Source organism: Colletotrichum destructivum, chromosome 8 (assembly GCF_034447905.1).
Source record: "Colletotrichum destructivum chromosome 8, complete sequence".
Classification (NCBI taxonomy): domain Eukaryota; kingdom Fungi; phylum Ascomycota; class Sordariomycetes; order Glomerellales; family Glomerellaceae; genus Colletotrichum; species Colletotrichum destructivum.
In genome coordinates this window covers 1,283,350-1,300,569 of record NC_085903.1, presented here as the reverse complement: position 1 = coordinate 1,300,569, position 17,220 = coordinate 1,283,350, and the positions used below count along the sequence as shown (strand labels likewise).

The following is a 17,220-nucleotide window of genomic DNA, read 5'->3' as shown; positions in this document are numbered from 1 at the left end:
CAGGCAACTTGCCCTATTTAGTCGCACCTCGGCATCTTGCGTATTGCCTGGTTAGGTATCCGTATGGATCCGTAGTGCGGTTGGAATTCGATATCAATATCGAACGAGCATGGCCACTTATTATGATGACATGGGGATGCATGGGCGAATGTCCCCCCTCTTCTCGCCCATTCTTCAATCCCCCCTAACGCCAAACAACCTTTTCTTCTTCTTCTTCTTCCCCCATGCAACCCGTCGTCTGGCGCGCACTTCTCCGTTTTGCGACCGGGCCATCTTGTTGGAGTTTCTTGTGGTTATACTAGGAAAGTAGGTACCGACAGCCATCAACTTCAGCTGATGCGGGTACATGGCCTGTGTTTGGACCAGGTCCTCTGGACGCGCTCCCAGTAACACACATCAAATATTCGAACGGTGTGGATCCGACGCTGTATCCGTGACACTGCCCTGCCGCCACCTGTAGCACACAGCAGGAAGACGAGGCGAAGACACGCTCATTACTTCAACGAATATTTGTGCTCTGTACAGTGCATTCCATTCGGTCTTGTACATGATATCTACCCGTCGGTCTCACATTTTTCTTCACCGTTTGCCGGGCCTAACTGTTAGTGAGGTGGGCGGACCAACAGGGCGCTCGGGATCCTATTCGCATTCCTGACACTCGAAAGGGAGGCGAGGAGGGCTTCCACGGCGCGCACTGATCGCACGCATATCCGTCACCCCCAGTTTTTTTCATGCTTGTGGCCTTCCTTGGACCCCGGATACCTTTTACTTCCGACAACACTGAGGTCTCAAGGTTATGTACCTTGTATAGCTCGTGCTTGTCTTTTCCCTCCCTTTCTTTTGTGTGTGTGTGTGTGTGTGTGTGTGTGTGTGAGATGGAGAGAGAGAGAAACGGAGAAAGAGAGAGTGTGTGTGGCGTGGGCACGTCCACCACCCCGCCAACGCCAGCGCGCAGCAAGCAGCATTCTGACTCGGCGTTTTGCCAATATGGGTGTTCCTAGCCAAGGCAAAGACAATAGGTGGGCCTGGAATCGCCAACTCCGATGCCGCCGCTCTGATGTTGGTTCCATCTCTCCATCTTCAAACTGCCAGTGCTGCCTTTCTCTTACCATCAAACAAAACCTGGGTATTCATTCGTTGCCCTCTGGACAGAGGACCTCTCTAGGAATACCCGTCCCTTATGTCAAGGCTTCTGCCTCACCCATCTTGAGGCATCATCTATCATTGACCAGCATCTCTTGTCGTTGCAGCCGTGATTAAGGTAGGTGTCTACCTACTGTCGTGGGGTTGTGTGCTGACGTGCCCGCGCAGACTGACCTCAGTTTGAGAGGTAAATCCCCTATCTACAGCGACGCGACGACATCAAGGAACGCATGGCACTCGACAAGAAGAAGCGTGGTTCGGGACTGAACTGGCCGTTTGATTTTGTAGATGCTTCGTTTGTCTGTGCTATCCCTTGAACCTAGCCCCCCGCCTTGCCCTTTCTGCCCAAGAAAAGAAACAGGAGACATCCCATCCATCTCTTCTTTGCCTGTTTCCCCTTCCGTCCGTGTGTCACCTGGTCTCCTCTTTGCCTCTCTCTCCTTCGGGCTCCCCTTCCATTCGTTGTCATCGTTTTGAAGGTAGTGTACTTGGGTACAGTCGACGAACTGGGTACCGTGGGGGGCGTCGAAGTGGTTCGTACAGAACCGGCACCATCTACGGTTCACCCTTTCTATGCATACCTACGTACCTAGAGAAATCAATTCCTTCTCTTTGTCTGCGCCATCGCCCCTCTTCTCGGGCCGGATCCAATTTCACGGTCAGTGTCAGGAACCTGTCAATATACAGGCCCCGGTAAACGAGAATAGACAGGACGGTAGGTCGTCGTCGTCGTCGTCGTCGTCGTCGTCAGTCGGATGAGACTTGGGAGTCGAGAGCTCGAACCACCCCCCCTGGCCAACCCTTCATCTCTCTGCCCAGATTCGGCCTGCAACAAGGCCTTTTAGCTTCTCGACTTGCAACGCCGCCCTGCCCGCTGACCTGGCTGGCTATGGCTCTGGCTTTGGCTCTGTTCTGCCCTGCCTGGGTACCTGAATTACAGATAGTCTAAACTGTACTGCGCCCAACACCGAGCTGTATGGATGTATGCGTGTATGGAAGTACTTCAGGGCCAATATGAGGTAGTGAGTGCGAGATAAACAGGAAGCATGTCTTCGGGCACAGAGGCGGAGGGACATCTCTCGTATGCTGCGTCAAAGGGGCGAGACATGGTAAAAGGGGCAAGGACGATAGACTGAAGACTCGACGCTGCTGTGTTTCGTTGCCATCCCTAAATTGGACACGATCATGCAATGCGCAGTTTGTTCTGATGGTTCCCCCTCCTCTGTCTCCTCTGCAGAACCCTGGCCTGACCTGTGCTGATGCTGGTGCTGCTTTTGTTAAGGTAGGTATGTATGGTGGACCACCTGGTACCGTTCCTGGGGTTGCTCCTGCTGCATGTCTGCGTTGCCGCTCACGCCGTCGCCGCATTGCGCGACCTCCCACCCCCCGCCCACACCCATATCCACACACGTATTCACACCTACCACCCCTCATCACACATTTTCGCTCTCTCGCTCTCTCTCTCTTGCTCTCACTGACCCACCCACTCACTTTGTCCCTCTCTGATGCCCTCATTCATTCTCCACTCCAAGATCCCGTCTTGTCTCCAACACCCTACCACAACGCTACTCTACAGCCACACTGCAACTACTTCACACAACCCTGTCTTCATCCTGCGACCCCGGACACCACACCACACCACGCACTTGCTCTCTCGCACTATCACTCCTCTTTCTACCTGTACTCCTCTTCTCCGCCTCTACTTCACAGCACTGTTCTAGCCTACCCTGCTCTGCCCACCCCAGGCTGTCCTGGGTCTTCGTTCCTCCTTGTCGCACCCATCTTTGAACATCGGTCTCCTCTAGGCCCCGGCAGCGCAGTGATATGACCCTGTCTGTCCCTATGTACCCAGCCCAGATCTTGTTCCTTACCCAGGTAGTCTCTTCGTCCAGGTCTACCCACGTCAACCCTTCACGCCTCACGCCGGGACCTGTCGTCCATTCATAATAAGGCTTGACCTTCTCCCGCATACCCCCCTCACCCTCACCCACCAATCCGGACAATTACTAGCCCAGCTCGCGCTCCCAGAGAGAAATTCGAGACACAGCTGTCCTGGTGCTTTCTTTTCCTTCCACTTCCTCCCCTCTGCAACTCTTTCCTCGACAATACGCAGTCGTCTAGTTGCCGACGATTTCGGAATTGAAAGCCTCACTGTGAGTGAGAGTGAGAAAGCGAGAGAGCCGCCGAGTGCGCGGCCAGGTCGGGACGGTCGGTGCCAACTACGCATACCCAATATTCAAGCAACAAGCTTGAATGCAACCGCTCCTTTGTCTCCGCTCTTTGCTCGAAGGCTACTTCTTCGACCTCACCGCTACCAACAGCTCGAACCACCACGATCCAACTCGACATGTCCAACGATCCGTCCGTGAGGCGCATCTTGCCTCAGAGCTCCCAGATGGGCAGCTTCTCCTTTGCGCCTCAGCAGTACCCTCAGAGGGAAACCCAGAAGAGTGCGCCATCCACCGCCTCCCGCCTTGGCTTGTCCATACAACGCAGTATTGTCTAACCAACCCGTGTATAGACTATGTTTTCGTGGATGAACACAATCGCCACAAACGGCTGAAGGGTATGCTCACGTCCCCCACGCTGTTGAGCCGCGCGCAACTGAACACGAACTAATGAATTCCAGTGATGAGAGCTTGTGAGGGATGCAGAAGGAGGAAAATCAAATGTGATGCGGCCACCACCAACACCTGGCCTTGCTCGGCGTGCATCAGACTCAAACTCCATTGCGTCCGCCCCAATGGCCAGTACGATGGCACCGACACCTACGAGCCTGCCGGGGACGAGTTCACCGCCGGTTCCTCTCAGATGCAGTCCGGGTTTCGCCAGCAACCTCCCATACAGCAACAGTCCATGATGGCCGGTGGCCAAAAGCCCAACCCGTCCATGTATGCTGCTCAGGGCGCGTATTCGGATCCCAATGTCTTCCCCCCCGTTCACTACTCCGAACAACAGGCGCACCAGCATAATATGCACTACACCACAGTGTCGCCCTCGATGTCAATGATGGAACAGCCTTATGCCGGCCAGAACGTATTCCCTACTCCTCCTCTCCAGCAGAGCGCGCGTCCAGATTCTCCTCCCGACACCTACTCCCAAGACGGGTCCTACCAGCAATCTGATTTGGCCGACCTTCTCGGTTCATTGAAGGTCAACGAGGCAGGCACAGGTATTCCATTATTTCCTTGCCGCCCATCGATTCACGGTGACTAACTGGGCTGTTTAGCACCATACCTGAGGAATAAAGCCTCTTTCCTTCATGACGAGGAACCAGCCGTGGAAGATGCGGAGGACTTCAAGACCGCCCTTCCGCCCATCATTTCCGGTCCCGGTCTCAAAATCCGCATCCCCCCGGAACTGATGCCCGACGATGAAACTGTTATGCATTATTTCGACTTGTTTTTCAGCCATGTCCATCCCTACATACCTGTTCTAAGCAAGAGCATGTTCTACCACCAATGGAATACCAACCGGGAATCTGTGTCGCCTCTCATTCTCGAAGCTCTTTTCGCCATGGGAGGGAGACTTGCCGACGATCCTGCTCAAGGACAGCAATGGCTAGCCTTGGCAACGAGTATAGACCCATTATCTCCCCCTTTCCCACACTGTTGCTAACGCATCACAGAGCACGCCGACTCTTTCATGGACGTTCCGAGACTCAGCACCCTACAGGCCTTGTTACTCATCCTGAAAGCTAGGGAAGCAGCACCGAAGCGCGGCTATTACTACCGTTCGTGGATGACAATCGTTCAGTGCGTCCAAATGGGCAAGGATCTCGGCTTGGACGAGCACTACTCGGATCACCAGGCAGGACGGCCGTGTGGCTCCTCCTCGCTGGAATGTCAGATGAAGAGTAGGATTTGGCAGACCATTTTTGTTTGCGAAACCATGATTGGGTCTCCTCAAGGTTGGTATCCCCCCGCCCAAAAAAACCCCCCAAGAAACCCTTGGCCTTAGTTTGCAGGCTTGCTAAACGTCACAGGGCGAACCGATCTTGCGGTTGAGCTGGACTCCATCGACTTCAGTGTTCCGCGTCCCATCCCGGGAGGCGATGACTCCGAATATCACACCACTCGGAACTTCACCTACTTTGCAAGAATCGTTCGTAACGTCAGCCGCATGAACACAGCCTACGGCCGTCTGAAGAAGAAGAAGACGAAGGACTGGGGCGTTGATCCCGAATTTGTGCAGCTCAACCCGGCCCTCAACTCTTGGTTGAACGACCTTCCCGCGGATCTCTCGGTCACTTTCCCCCCGGATGGTTCCCCGCCATGGCTTTCGTCGCCATACATCGGAAACCTGCACTCCTACTACTACCTGACGTTGATTCTCCTCCATCGACCCCAACTCAATTTCCTCGATCCCAATGGACAGGATGGTCAGTGGAAACAGCACATGATGATTTGCTACTCCGCAGCCAAGGCTCTGTGTCGGTTGCAGGAAGCGGTTCTGAATTCCTTTGGGTTTCCCGGCCTGCAGTGCATGCTCCGTGGGTTCAGTTTCACCGTATACTGCGGACTTTGTTGCATTGTTCTGCACCTTGTGGGTTGAAATCCTTCGTCTTGTATCTGTGAATTTCTTTTTAACTTGGTGGCGTGGCAGGTGGCGGTTGTCTCCCCAGATCCCGATTTGAACACTGATGCCCGCGAGTTCTTCACGCGGCACATGCGAGTTCTCGAGAAGGTCATGTCGATTTGGCCAATGGCGGACCTCCAGAAGCAAGTCGATGCGGTACGCGAAGCATTTTCTGCTGATGTCAGGAAACCCTTTGTGCTCAAGCCAAGCTTCCCCTACGGCAGTCCTCAATCCTCCAACCATTCCAGCCCTCCCCGGGGCTACAGGCCCGGCATGGCTCGCGCTGCGTCTTTGGACCAACAGCTGGATACCCAGAACCTTCAGCACTCCCAAGTCAGTTACACCAGCCATCCCATTACACCTCCTATTTCTGCCGGGCCTGTGGATACCAAGAGTGACTCGCCTGCTATACAGTCACTCGTCATGATGGCCCACCAAGGTTCCCAAGCGCCGGGGATGCAACAGTCAATGCCACTGTCAGACGCGCCGGCCTGGAACCCCGCACGCATCTTTGAGTAAGTCAGCTGCCGCCTACGTTGGCAGAATGATGGGCTAACGGAGTCTTCAAGGCAATGGAACACGTCTTTCGGTACGCCTCAGGTCCAACCACAGCCTTCGACGCTGCCTCCCCAGTCCAATTCGCTTAGTGTTTCTCCGTCTTCAGGTGCACCCGAAGCCCCGTCTCTACAAGACATTCAGGCTGTCAACGCCACTCTACCAGTGGTCTCTCAGCAAATGGCGCAACAGTACTCAGCCGCTCCAGTGCAAACGTTTGTTTCGCCAGCAATGTGGCAGGAGTCCGTGGCCAGTGTCTACGAAGGCGGTCTCAAGCGGGGCTGGGACTACGATGGCAGTGGCCCTGTGATGAAGCGGCGATGAGCCGTTTACAAATTGATATTTGCAAAGCTACTTAACATAACACCGGTTACCTGGTGTCGCAACTTTGGCACAGCGATGACCATCCACTGGTTCATACAGCATATTTTTGCGGCTTGGCGGGTGGGGGTGCCTCTGCCGCGAAACAAACGGCACATCGAAAAGGTTACCCCATACCCAGGCAGCACTGAGCCACACGTACATACATTGGATTCTCGGCTCTTGCGGCTCTCACGGCTTCTACTCGCCCTATACATCTTTTTATTCTCGCGACGAATACATGTACACGATAACGATGAAAATGAGGAGGGGAGGAAAACGAATGAAGCTCCATGCCGCGCGCCGGCGTCACTCATGCCCTTCAGAAGCATTCTTCCGATTGAGGCCGGAGCTGTCAAGAGGCGTTCTTGGATGGGAAAAAGTCAGGCGAGGCGGGTGTCCCCGGGCCTGTACCTGTACTCATGGACTGTATTTCTATATTTGGCATGTTTCGACGGAGACTACGCGGCATAGTCTGGCTCGGCGTAGGGACAGGACAGCGCGCACCTTTACATTTCAAACGAGGAGTCTTGTTCACTTTTTGTCCACTCATGGAAGGTCCCCCAAAAAGTACCTGTACGAGGAGAAGGAGAGTGTGAAGAATTGTTGTTTCTACGAGTAGGCTGGCCAATCTAGACATGATACCACCTTCTGCACACATGCCGACTTAATGACGCAGTGACTTTCACGGAGAAGAGAGGGCATATATTTGTTGAGCCAGGCAATGGCTGCTGTATGTAGGTTTGAGCAAGGCAGCAGACGAGCCAGAAGGAGTTTGACTCGGGGAACCGAGGTGATTGGTAGCGGCATAGGATGTTGAATACGTTCCCGGGGTCCTTAGCCGCAGTTCCACGACCCAGGAAACTCTGCGTAAGCAGGTGGTCTCAAATTCAGCGTGGACGTCCTGCACAGGCATTTACGCCCCCCCTTGCCGCCTTGGGCGTCGCAAAGCAATTAAATTAGATTTGGCTACGGCGATGGAAACCGGGCCAGCTGATAGGGGCACGTACGAATACCTGGTGCTGATGATGGCGGTTGACCTAGTGGTAGGGATTTGTTTGAGCTGTTGGCATCCCTCCCGGGGGGGGGGGGGGGGGGTAAGAGACGCCGCAGAGACCAGATGGATACTGAATGCGGCGCGGAAGCCGGGAGTCGGATGTCGGGGTACTTTACTCGGGCAACTGCGAACGGAGGAGATTGGTAGATATGTGGAGTCGATCCGACTGAAGACCCTTGAGGATGTCTCAAATCCTCCAAGACCGAAGATCGCAGCAGCGGGTATGATGTGCTGTAGTGTTGATACGGGTAGTCGAAGCTTCGTGTCCGAGTTGCCGTTGTGAGGCTTGTTTCGATGCCGCTGCGGTTTGCTGTGTCTCTCTGGGTGCCCCAAAGTCAGAGAAGAGGGGAGGGGTTTACTGCATCGAACAAAAGCGGGCATGGGTTGATGTGCAGGTCGAGAACAGTCCATGTACATCGTACAATCAATCGGTGGGTGGCTTTGGGTCTGATCGGCGTTGAGCGATGATGGGCGTGAAGGCCGTCGCATGGGGATCTCTGCTTCGCGTTTCGTGGGCTAGGACCGGGCATGTACGGCGATGGCACGTTGTTGGAGACGTCCACGACGCGAGATTGGGCGACAATGAACAGGCTTGACAGCATCTGGCTAGGTTTGCCCGGCGTTCTCCCGCCCCGATGATCTTGGGGATCCGTACCCCTCTAGGTGGCTTTAGAGTTTGGGACTGCACACGCTTTTCCCGATGGCGCATGTGCTGCCAACGGACATTGCATCTCGCCGCATCGCCAGACCGGGTCCTGGTATCGCTGATGGGGTAGAATGAATGCGCGGCATGTGGCGGATGAAGGTTGGAGGGGGAGTAACGGGATGAGAAGAGGGGACAGGGGGAAGAAGGAAGTATCTGTCTTCTGGGATGCAGCAGGTATTGTTTGTATCCGCAATTGCCTTTATCTCGTCCCTGCTGACCACCAGCTGGCCGACGTTTCCTTCCCTCTCCTCTTCTCTCGTCCCGTCTTTTGTTTCTTTTCTGGAAACCGAATAGATGCACTAACCCAACGGGCTTCCCTGCTCTTGTCTTGTGTGTTCGGCGTGGCCGAATGTATGGGATTGGTTGACGTGTGCGCATACAAGTCAGTATTCAGTAGGGCTGGTAGATGTAGTGAGTTTCGGACTTTTGAATCAATCAACAGCTGTGAAACGTGACACACCTAACCAAAAATCCTCCTCCGCTGCGCACGTGTGGTGCCCCCCCCTCTTTCGTCAATTGCATGCGTTTCTGGGTACCTATACAGGTACTTACACCTTTGAAATAGACTCTGCGCAGTAGTATCCTTGGCTGTTTTTCCCTGACAGGGTACTAGGTACTACATGCTTTTGGGGAGGGTGAAGGGTTACCAGCTTTACAAGCGAGGAAGGGTAGGCATGGGAAGGCATTATCAAACTTGTCTTCTAACAGGTCTTGGCGCCGTAACCGACGATGGGATGTCGGTGCATTTCGGGGGGTTAGTTCGGTGCGGGATCCGAGGACAGGACGCCGTTGCGGCGGCGGCGGGGTCGGTCGGCGTCGGTGGAAAGGAGGGTGCGCAGCGCAGAAATGCGTGACGTGTGGCGGTGGCGGCTGTGCTGAGGCACCGGGATCCCAGAGAATGAGTAAAAAAGGAAGAAGAAACCGCCTTCCCCAGTCCAGTAGACGTAAAGCGTCTGGCGCGCAGTTTTTCGCGTGGGATTTGGCTGGCAGCTATTGTACGGACAGGGAAGAAGCTGGTTTGCGGATGGTGAAGTAACTGGTTTGTCAGCAGGCGGCGACGGCGGCGGCGGCGGTACGGGGGACGATACGGGGCGACGACATGTCCACGGCGACAGCATTTCAAAGAGACATGGACCAACCCGGCCGTCGCCTCCTGATGTTGAGGGACCGGCGAAGCATCCATAACACGGGGTTCGTTCCGTGAAGTTAATGGACTGTGGCGAAGTGTATGACTAGTGTGAATGTGCGTCTTATTAGGGGACGGACGGGGGTCCGATAATACATGTTGCTTTGAATGTTGAGTTGCTGTTACCGTATGTTGCTCTCTAAACAATTCTACAGGGGGATGTTTGCCGCACGGCCGAGACCCATGGTTAATCAAAGAAACATTCGCAAGCCGCGCAGTCTCCCTTCATAGCACCCCCCCCCCCCCCCCCCCCCCCCCCAATTTCTTCTTCTTCTCTGGATCGAGACCCTCCCAAGTATACTTTGTATACGAATCCCGACGCTCACCTTTTTTCTGCTTGAATCGTACATAATACCACCCTGGCTGGCCGCGGCGGGGATCTTGGGTATCGCAACCAACCAACAACTTACTTGCGCTTACCCAACGACTCGCGGACAATGGTCCAGACCCAGCCATCCTTGACGCCGTAGCTGGCGCCCTTGCCGCCGCTCTTGCTGCCACCGCCGGAGGTTGCGATGTCTTCGCGGATGCCGAACTGACTCACGGGACGGTAGTGGTGCCACTTGCGCTTCGCTGTGAGCGCTGAGACGTCGCGGACGTGCGTGACGAGGCCGAAACGCGCCGCGAGGCTCCCTCCTGCGGCTCCCGGCGTGACGGGGCGGAGGTCGGCGGCCGTGACGAGGGCCGTTCGGGGCCGCGTGGCGAGGCCCATGGTGCCAATCTCGAGCTGGGCCGTCGGCGGGAGAGTGCGGACGTAGCGTTCGAGGAGGGCGCGGGACTGCCGTGCGTAAGGGGGCAGGCGGAGATAGATGTAGGTAACGAAGGGGGCCGAGGTGTAGGCGACGAAGAGGAGGGGGATGATGCCGCAGGCGGCCACTGGTCAATTTTAGTCTAGGTCGGCAAGGCATGTCCACATGACTGAATATCAATCAGGGAGTAGAAGCGAGGATGAGATGACCCAAGGTGTGGTGTGTGACAGGGCGAGGAAGATGATGAGGCCGGGCGTGAGATTGGGCGCGCGAGGGGACACATGAGCAAATGGGGGGAACGGCTTACATCCTGCTGCCTGTACGAGGGTCTTGTCCTCAGCGCGGATGTAGCTGGGTGCGGCGACGAGGCAGAAGAAGGCGCACGAGAAGACACTCGTGATCTTCCAAAAAGCTAGGAAGGCTGTGCGGCCGGTGCCTGAGTGGTATATAAGTAGTCTCTCGGGCAGTTCTGTCCATCAAGTCAGCTGCTTGTCAAACGGCGGACGAGGGAACGCTCGGCCGGCCCCGTATCGCGGGAAACCGGTATGCACGGTGAACAACGGGGGAGGAGATACGTACGGGGGTTTCCGGTCCGGGTAGAGCCCCCGACGCCGGTCGGGTTTGATGTTGCGGTCCGGGGGGCGGGATTCGGGGCGGCGGAGGCGAAAGGCCGCCTCGGACTACATGGCTGACGGGGTTGAAGAGATTTTCGGAGTAGAGGACGGAGCGTGAATGGCCATAGGGAGGGGATGGACTGTGTTGTCGGCGGCGCGGTGCGTATGATGAGGCGGATGAGGGACATCGTGATGCAGTCCCGGGGGTTCGGGTGAGAAGTGCGGGCGTGTGACGAAGGGCGGTGGTTGTGAGTGAGTGGATTAGGTTAGGGAGAGTTTGATGAGATAAGATGAGATGAGATGAGAAGCCGTGGTGGATGAAGGCCACTGCACGCACAGCACTGACCCTGCCTGTCCTGTCCTGATTTTCCTCGTCTCCGTTACGTGACGTGACTTGGTTCACTGGCGTCCTACACAACTATTCCCTCATGTTTAAAAGCCGACGTTTTACAAGGACTAACAGTGTCACAATGAGCTTCGAACCGATATTCCAGGGCAAGGGGGATTTGATCTTGCAAGTTTTCAATTGCGGACTGTTCCGGACTAGACGCGACTGGAGACCCGCCGAACCCGTCAGGGCCTAGGTAGTACCCCCATTCTATAGCCTGCCAGGTGACCACTAACACATAAGTACAGTGTGGTTGTAGGTATCGTTCTTCCTCAGAGCCGATGCTCCCGGATTGCATCTCGCGGGCCTTCCAGTCAGACAATATTCTTTTGCAGCCACTCCTTCCACTGATCCGGTGTCCAGCCAGAACTGATCTCGTTGTTCGGGTACCCATCAAACAGCACCGTCGGGCTGACGTGCACGCCCGTCAGCCGCGCGAGCTTGATGAGCACCTTGAAGTCGTTGGTCACGCCGTTGCCGACGTTGAGCGCGCCCTCGCTGTCGGGCTTGTCCGACACGAGCAGTAGCCGCAGCATCTCGTCCTCGTCGACGCCCACGGAGCCCGCGAGCCTGGCCAGACGTCGGTACGTGTCGTTGCGCAGCTCGTTGACGACGTTTGCGTCAAAGTAGTCCTTCTGCGCCTTGAAGAGCGCCTCGCTATACTCCCAGAACTTGTGCGGCGCCACCTTGATCACGGCGACGGCCGACTCGTGTACGAGCGTACTCGACGGGTGCCACGGCTGGACCTGCTGGCGGAAGATGACCTCAAGGTTGGACGCCCAAGCTGGGTTTGCGCGGACGGCGGGCACGACGTCATTGTAGAATGTGTTGAACTGCTTCGCCGAGAATGGGCAGACGTAGTCGAGGTAGAGCTCGAGCGTGTGGGCTTGCGAAGGGACGCCGCCTGCCGGGTTGCCATCGGCGAGGGACTTAGGAGGTCCGAATGTGAGCTTGTGGGCCGCGAACTTGGGTGGGACGGCCATTGTGGATGGTGTGAGATGGAATCCGAACGGCCGGGTTGTACTGAGCTGGCGATGGTGGGTTGGGGGGATGGCTCCTGCCGGCGAATGTGGATTTCGTCAAGAATGTGAGTGATGGGATAAGAGAAGAAAACTCGACAACAAGGCGGCGCCGATTCAGGCTTAATATGGCTTGCGAGGGGAGCTTCATGGAGCTTCGGTGGTTGTCGTGCAGAGACAGTGGTGCAGCAGCAGCTCTGAGTGATGACCAAGGACCACTCCCATTGGAGCAGGTGGGGGCGGGGTTGCTCCGATTCTTTGATAGAGCTGTCCCTCGCCCCAGCTGGAAATCATGAAGCAAGCGATCACGACAATTGTTGCTGACTGAGCTGACTGAGCACAAGACACAGACTGATCACATTGCGCAATTCCACCAACGTCATTGCGCTATCCTCCTCAGAGACGAATGACTCGGCAAAAAAAAAGAAAAAACCCCCTTCGAGGCATATGGATTTGGAAATTTCACGGCTCCGAGTTTCCATTTCAGAGCATCTGTCGTCGAGCCGAGGCATGTACCGTGCTCCGGGACTCCCGCTCCCGACACTTACTGGTCTCTTGTTCGGGATGATGACCGATTGATTGGCCCCGATTTTGTTTTTGACAAATCCATCCACAGAGTTGGTTATCGTCATTCTTTCACTATGATTTTATGATCTGAACGATGTCGGGGCAACGAATAGCCCGACGTCTTGTATTGTACCTCTTTCCACTTTCTCGTCTTCCAGGACCGTCATCGCTCACTTAGGGCAGATACTCTATGCAACCGTGTTCTTAGCGACGATGCCCCGCGCGAACTCGCCAAACGTTATGTGCTGCTCAATATCGACCTCTTCGCCGAGGTTCGGTTGAGTGAAGACGGCCAGCGTGTTGCGCGCCACCCGGCCGTCACTCACCGACGCCCTGACGCCCCTCACGAAGTGCGGCACCGCATTGAACCTACCGCCCGTGATGCGCTCGAGGGCCTCCCCTGTCTGGAAGGCGATGCAATCCCGCGGGATCTTCACTTGCACCGTCTCCCCCGTTCTCGAGTGGATGTACAGCCCGGCGGCGGCGTCAGGTGATGCTGCTAGCTCAGCGAGCGGTGGCAGGCTCGCCGATTTGTCGTTTGTGATTTCCGGTATCGCAGTCGAGGTATCCTTTTCGTCAATGAACATAGCCGACGTCAAGCCAGTAAGACACCCGTGGTCGACATGGACGCTGCACCTTCTTGTGTGTCAGCTGTGTTTCTGTGACGTTACCCGTGGCTGGATTTGGTATTACCAGTCATCGTCGGCGGCACCCATTTTGGAGAGCGCTTCTTGGGTTTGCGGGTAGTAGTGCAACAGGCGCGCCTTCGTCGTATTCGAGGTGCTGACAACATGCTCCAAGTACCCCTTGGGGTATGTCTGGATTTCGGATTCGGCGTATTTGTCGCATGCCCGCGCAACGAGGACAGCCGTGTCGATGATGACTCGACAAAGGCTCTCGAGGTTGGGTTTGAAACCGGGAAGTATAGCCTGCGCTGGCCATACGTTGGGCGACAGGTACTCGGGAAAGTTATCCGTGTTAAACTCGGCGGTTGACTTGGCGCAGTCGAGGGTAGCATCGACGTAGAACGCGCAGTTGGCATAGTACGAACCCTTGAAAGTGTCAACTTGGCCACTCTTGAGCGTTTCTTTCCCCAGCGACCACCCCGTCAGGTATTTAGCCTTCTCGTTCTCGAGCTTTTCTAGTCATCTGTAAGCGCAAAATGCTCCGGCAGTGTGGGTTTCGTTCACACACTCAGCTCTTGTTCGGGCAGGTTACCCAAGTAAGAAGCATACGACAATGTCTGGTGTCTCAAGTGGGCAAACTCGGGGGGGATGTCTTTCACTACTAATATCCCCAGCGATTCTGGCCCAAAGGCCTCCTCGAGAGCCTCAAAGGGAATGTTGCCTGTAACATATGTCGCATGTAAGTCGTTGCCCAGAGCCTGCGAAGCTGTGGGATTGACCTACCCTGTCTGAGGTCGTTGAGCGACACAACAACAGGCTGTGCAAGTTGAACCATTGTGAATCTATAGAGAAACAAACTCTATACTTTCGTGAGTGAATGGAATGAGCCAGGCAACACTCAGACCATGTCTGTATCGACAAGATGGCGCGTTGCTCCCTGCTACCTAGGTAGACACTCAAGGTGGGGGAGGGGCACTGTTTAAAGCTTATGTAATCAACATAGCACGGGCATCCCTCGCCCCGGATTGGATCCCATCGCCAGTTTATACGTCGTAGCTCCAGCACCACTCAGCATTGGAAACCGCCGGTTATCGCCGAAAATCGTGTACCATCAGCAAGCCACATTCCCAGTCAAGGCCCCTCTCGAGCGGGACGCCAAATACGAGAGAAAAGTCGACGATGGTGAAGCCCCTGTCGTTCAAGGGCGACAAGAAGCCGAAGAAGAGAAAGCGCACCGATGCTGAGGCGCAGGAACGTGATGTCCAAGGTGGTGACGTTGCCCGCGCCAGCGGCGCCACGGGACAGAATGCGAACACGAACGCCGACAACGACGACGACAGCTGGGTGTCTGCCGACGCTGTGGCGGATGTCGTTGGTCCCATCATGTTCGTCCTGCCGACAGACCCTCCAACGGCGCTAGCGTGCGATGCCGTCGGTAAGGTGTTTACGTTGGGCATTGAGAACATTGTCGACGCGAACCCGGCGACAGCGGAGCCACACGACGTGCGACAAGTTTGGGTCGCGAACAGGATAGCTGGGACGGAACAATTCAGGTTCAAGGGCCACCACGGACAGTAAGTATCAAAGGTCAGGCATATTGCCAATGGGAGCAGGGGCTCTAACACACGGCAGTTACCTCGGGTGCGACAAAAACGGCGTCTTGTCTGCGACTTCGGCCGCGGTCTCGCCGCTCGAATCGTTCAACATCATTGCGACAGCAGACACACCCGGCACGTTCCAGATCCAGACTCTGCGCGACACTTTCCTCGCGATCAAGCCACCGAAGCCCAACGTCACGTCGCACGACGTCCGAGGCGATGAGGAATCCATTACGTTCAATACCACCTGGCGCATCCGGATGCAGGCGAGGTTCAAGCCGCGACTAAAGGCGAGCAAGGAGGAGAAGGCAAAGGAGAAGATCAGTCGCAAGGAGCTCGAGGAGGCTGTGGGCCGCAGGCTGGAGGACGACGAAGTGAGGAAGCTGAAGAGGGCGAGGAGGGAGGGCGACTACCATGAACAGCTGCTCATGTTGAAGGTCAAGGGCAAACATGACAAGTATGGCTAAGAGCTCCGCGCGACTTGGCCGGTTTGGTAGGGGGAGGACAATTGATACCCAGGCGAAAAGAATCTCACATGGCAGAAAGAAAAGCAGTATTCGCTCGAAACTCTTTTCTCCTGTCGACCGTTTTCTTGTTCTTTGTCTTTCGGTGTTCAGCTGGGTCTCCATGCCTTGATGTTGCCGTCTTCTCCTGCAGTAAAGACGACTTGCTCATCGTCATAAAAGCAGAACGAGCGAACGAGCTCCTCTCCGTGGCCGCCGGGCAGACCGACACTATTCGATTTGTCGAATCCCCAGCCCCCCTCTGTCGTACGCGACAGGTGTACTAACTCGAAGACCTGGCGGCTAAGAAAAAGAAGAAGAAAAACAGATTAGCTACAAGTCGAAACGCCCATTCACGAGTTCTGGCCGAGGGGGGGTAACTCACTCTTGCGAGCCAGCACCAACGATGGCGCCACTGCCGTCAACCTTGGTTGTCACGTTGGCGATGTATTGGCAGCCGAGACTCTCCCTCGCGTCGCCAAAGTCGACGAGTGCGGCGCCCGAGCCATGGTCCTCGGCGACACTGTAGACTGCGAGCTTCTCGTCATGCGTTAGCACGTAGACCTCGGTGTTGCCGAGGAAGGAGGCGTGGTGGACCGAGCCCTGGTTTAGCGTCTGGATGACAACCTCGTCCTCATCCGAGATACGCGTGTCGTAAATGTTAACCAGCCCGTCGGTCGAGCCCGAGAGGAGGACGTGCGGCTCAGAGGGGTGAAAGCGGAGTTCCGTCACGTCGTCACTGTGAACTTCGTCGTACTGGAGCTTCTGTGCCGGACCGGCTCTGATGTCCCTATGGTTTTTGTCAATGGTTTTGTGTTCCCAGGCGATAGAGTCGGATGTGAAGGGACAGACGACGTACCACAGGAGTACGGATGCTACATGGTTTTGAAACTCTGTTCCGATTGCAATTGTGCTTGTCCTAGAATCACAGGCCAAGGAAAGAACGGGCGCTTGACTGGCTGGATGGCGTATTAGTGGTCTCCGTTCACGAGCTCACCCAAGTTTGATTTTATACACCTACCTGCAAAGTGAGCAACCTGTGGCTTAGAGGATTCCCTCATATCCCAGACCGAGACCTCTCCATTTTCACCTGCAGTACAGACGATTGAGTTCTGCCAGTCGAATGTCTTGAAGCACGTCAGGTTGCCATGGCTGGTCGGATACGACTTAACAGGGCCTTGGCCCAGTCGGGCAGGGTTGAAGAGGCTGAGTTTCTGGTCCGAAGAGATGGCACCGAGACCAGCACCAAGCCGTTGGATATCAAGAACGTAAACATCATGCGGGCTCGAGAAGTGGTGGCCATCTACACAAGAGAGGTTGTACATCTTGTCGGCAGGGGTCTGTGTCGTTTGTGAGCATGGGCCTAGAGCAAAAAGAAAATTCCGAGCGCTTTCAACTCACCAGATGAGACTCCTTCGATAAACACTACCTAAACGCAAAATAGCACTTTCAACCTCGATCGATTTATGGAAACGGAAGGATGATGGCTCTTTTATATTCACCTCTAGCCGGTGAGAAACTTAGTATGCAGACAGATACAAGACTTTAGTCCATAGCCAGAACCAAGTGTT

The 17,220-nt window shown here is 55.4% G+C and overlaps 6 protein-coding genes across 6 annotated transcripts; 2 read left to right on the top strand and 4 right to left on the bottom strand.

The window, feature by feature from the left end:
• The first annotated feature begins 2,780 nt into the window (after positions 1-2,780).
• Positions 2,781-7,293, top strand: CDEST_12239 (uncharacterized protein). The gene is made up of 8 exons (XM_062928395.1): positions 2,781-3,593; positions 3,665-3,709; positions 3,773-4,315; positions 4,373-4,720; positions 4,772-5,053; positions 5,129-5,688; positions 5,749-6,236; positions 6,291-7,293. Exons 1-8 carry the CDS (start codon positions 3,491-3,493, stop codon positions 6,598-6,600), a joined length of 2,679 nt encoding a protein of 892 aa, XP_062784446.1. The 5' UTR covers positions 2,781-3,490; the 3' UTR covers positions 6,601-7,293.
• A 2,557-nt stretch (positions 7,294-9,850) lies between these two features.
• CDEST_12238 (uncharacterized protein) lies at positions 9,851-11,366 on the bottom strand. The gene is made up of 3 exons (XM_062928394.1): positions 10,914-11,366; positions 10,642-10,803; positions 9,851-10,461 (listed from the first exon to the last, which is right to left on the bottom strand). The coding sequence occupies exons 1-3, from the start codon at positions 11,134-11,136 to the stop codon at positions 9,992-9,994; spliced, it is 855 nt and encodes a 284-aa protein (XP_062784445.1). The 5' UTR covers positions 11,137-11,366; the 3' UTR covers positions 9,851-9,991.
• Positions 11,367-11,448: 82 nt separating this feature from the next.
• CDEST_12237 (Putative Thioredoxin-like superfamily) lies at positions 11,449-12,430 on the bottom strand. Its single transcript, XM_062928393.1, has one exon. It carries the CDS (start codon positions 12,317-12,319, stop codon positions 11,651-11,653), a length of 669 nt encoding a protein of 222 aa, XP_062784444.1. The 5' UTR covers positions 12,320-12,430; the 3' UTR covers positions 11,449-11,650.
• Positions 12,431-12,917: 487 nt separating this feature from the next.
• CDEST_12236 (Putative isopenicillin N synthase-like superfamily) lies at positions 12,918-14,474 on the bottom strand. Its single transcript, XM_062928392.1, has 4 exons — positions 14,332-14,474; positions 14,117-14,269; positions 13,616-14,063; positions 12,918-13,558 (listed from the first exon to the last, which is right to left on the bottom strand). Exons 1-4 carry the CDS (start codon positions 14,381-14,383, stop codon positions 13,111-13,113), a joined length of 1,101 nt encoding a protein of 366 aa, XP_062784443.1. The 5' UTR covers positions 14,384-14,474; the 3' UTR covers positions 12,918-13,110.
• Positions 14,475-14,610: 136 nt separating this feature from the next.
• On the top strand, positions 14,611-15,613 carry CDEST_12235 (Putative actin-crosslinking, protein FRG1; the record flags this gene model as incomplete). The annotated part of the gene is made up of 2 exons (XM_062928391.1): positions 14,611-15,122; positions 15,181-15,613. The coding sequence occupies exons 1-2, from the start codon at positions 14,728-14,730 to the stop codon at positions 15,611-15,613; spliced, it is 828 nt and encodes a 275-aa protein (XP_062784442.1). The 5' UTR covers positions 14,611-14,727.
• Positions 15,614-15,644: 31 nt separating this feature from the next.
• On the bottom strand, positions 15,645-17,191 carry CDEST_12234 (Putative WD repeat-containing protein). The gene is made up of 5 exons (XM_062928390.1): positions 17,051-17,191; positions 16,671-16,989; positions 16,509-16,608; positions 16,035-16,439; positions 15,645-15,952 (listed from the first exon to the last, which is right to left on the bottom strand). Exons 2-5 carry the CDS (start codon positions 16,972-16,974, stop codon positions 15,760-15,762), a joined length of 1,002 nt encoding a protein of 333 aa, XP_062784441.1. The 5' UTR covers positions 16,975-16,989; positions 17,051-17,191; the 3' UTR covers positions 15,645-15,759.
• Positions 17,192-17,220: the final 29 nt, after the last annotated feature.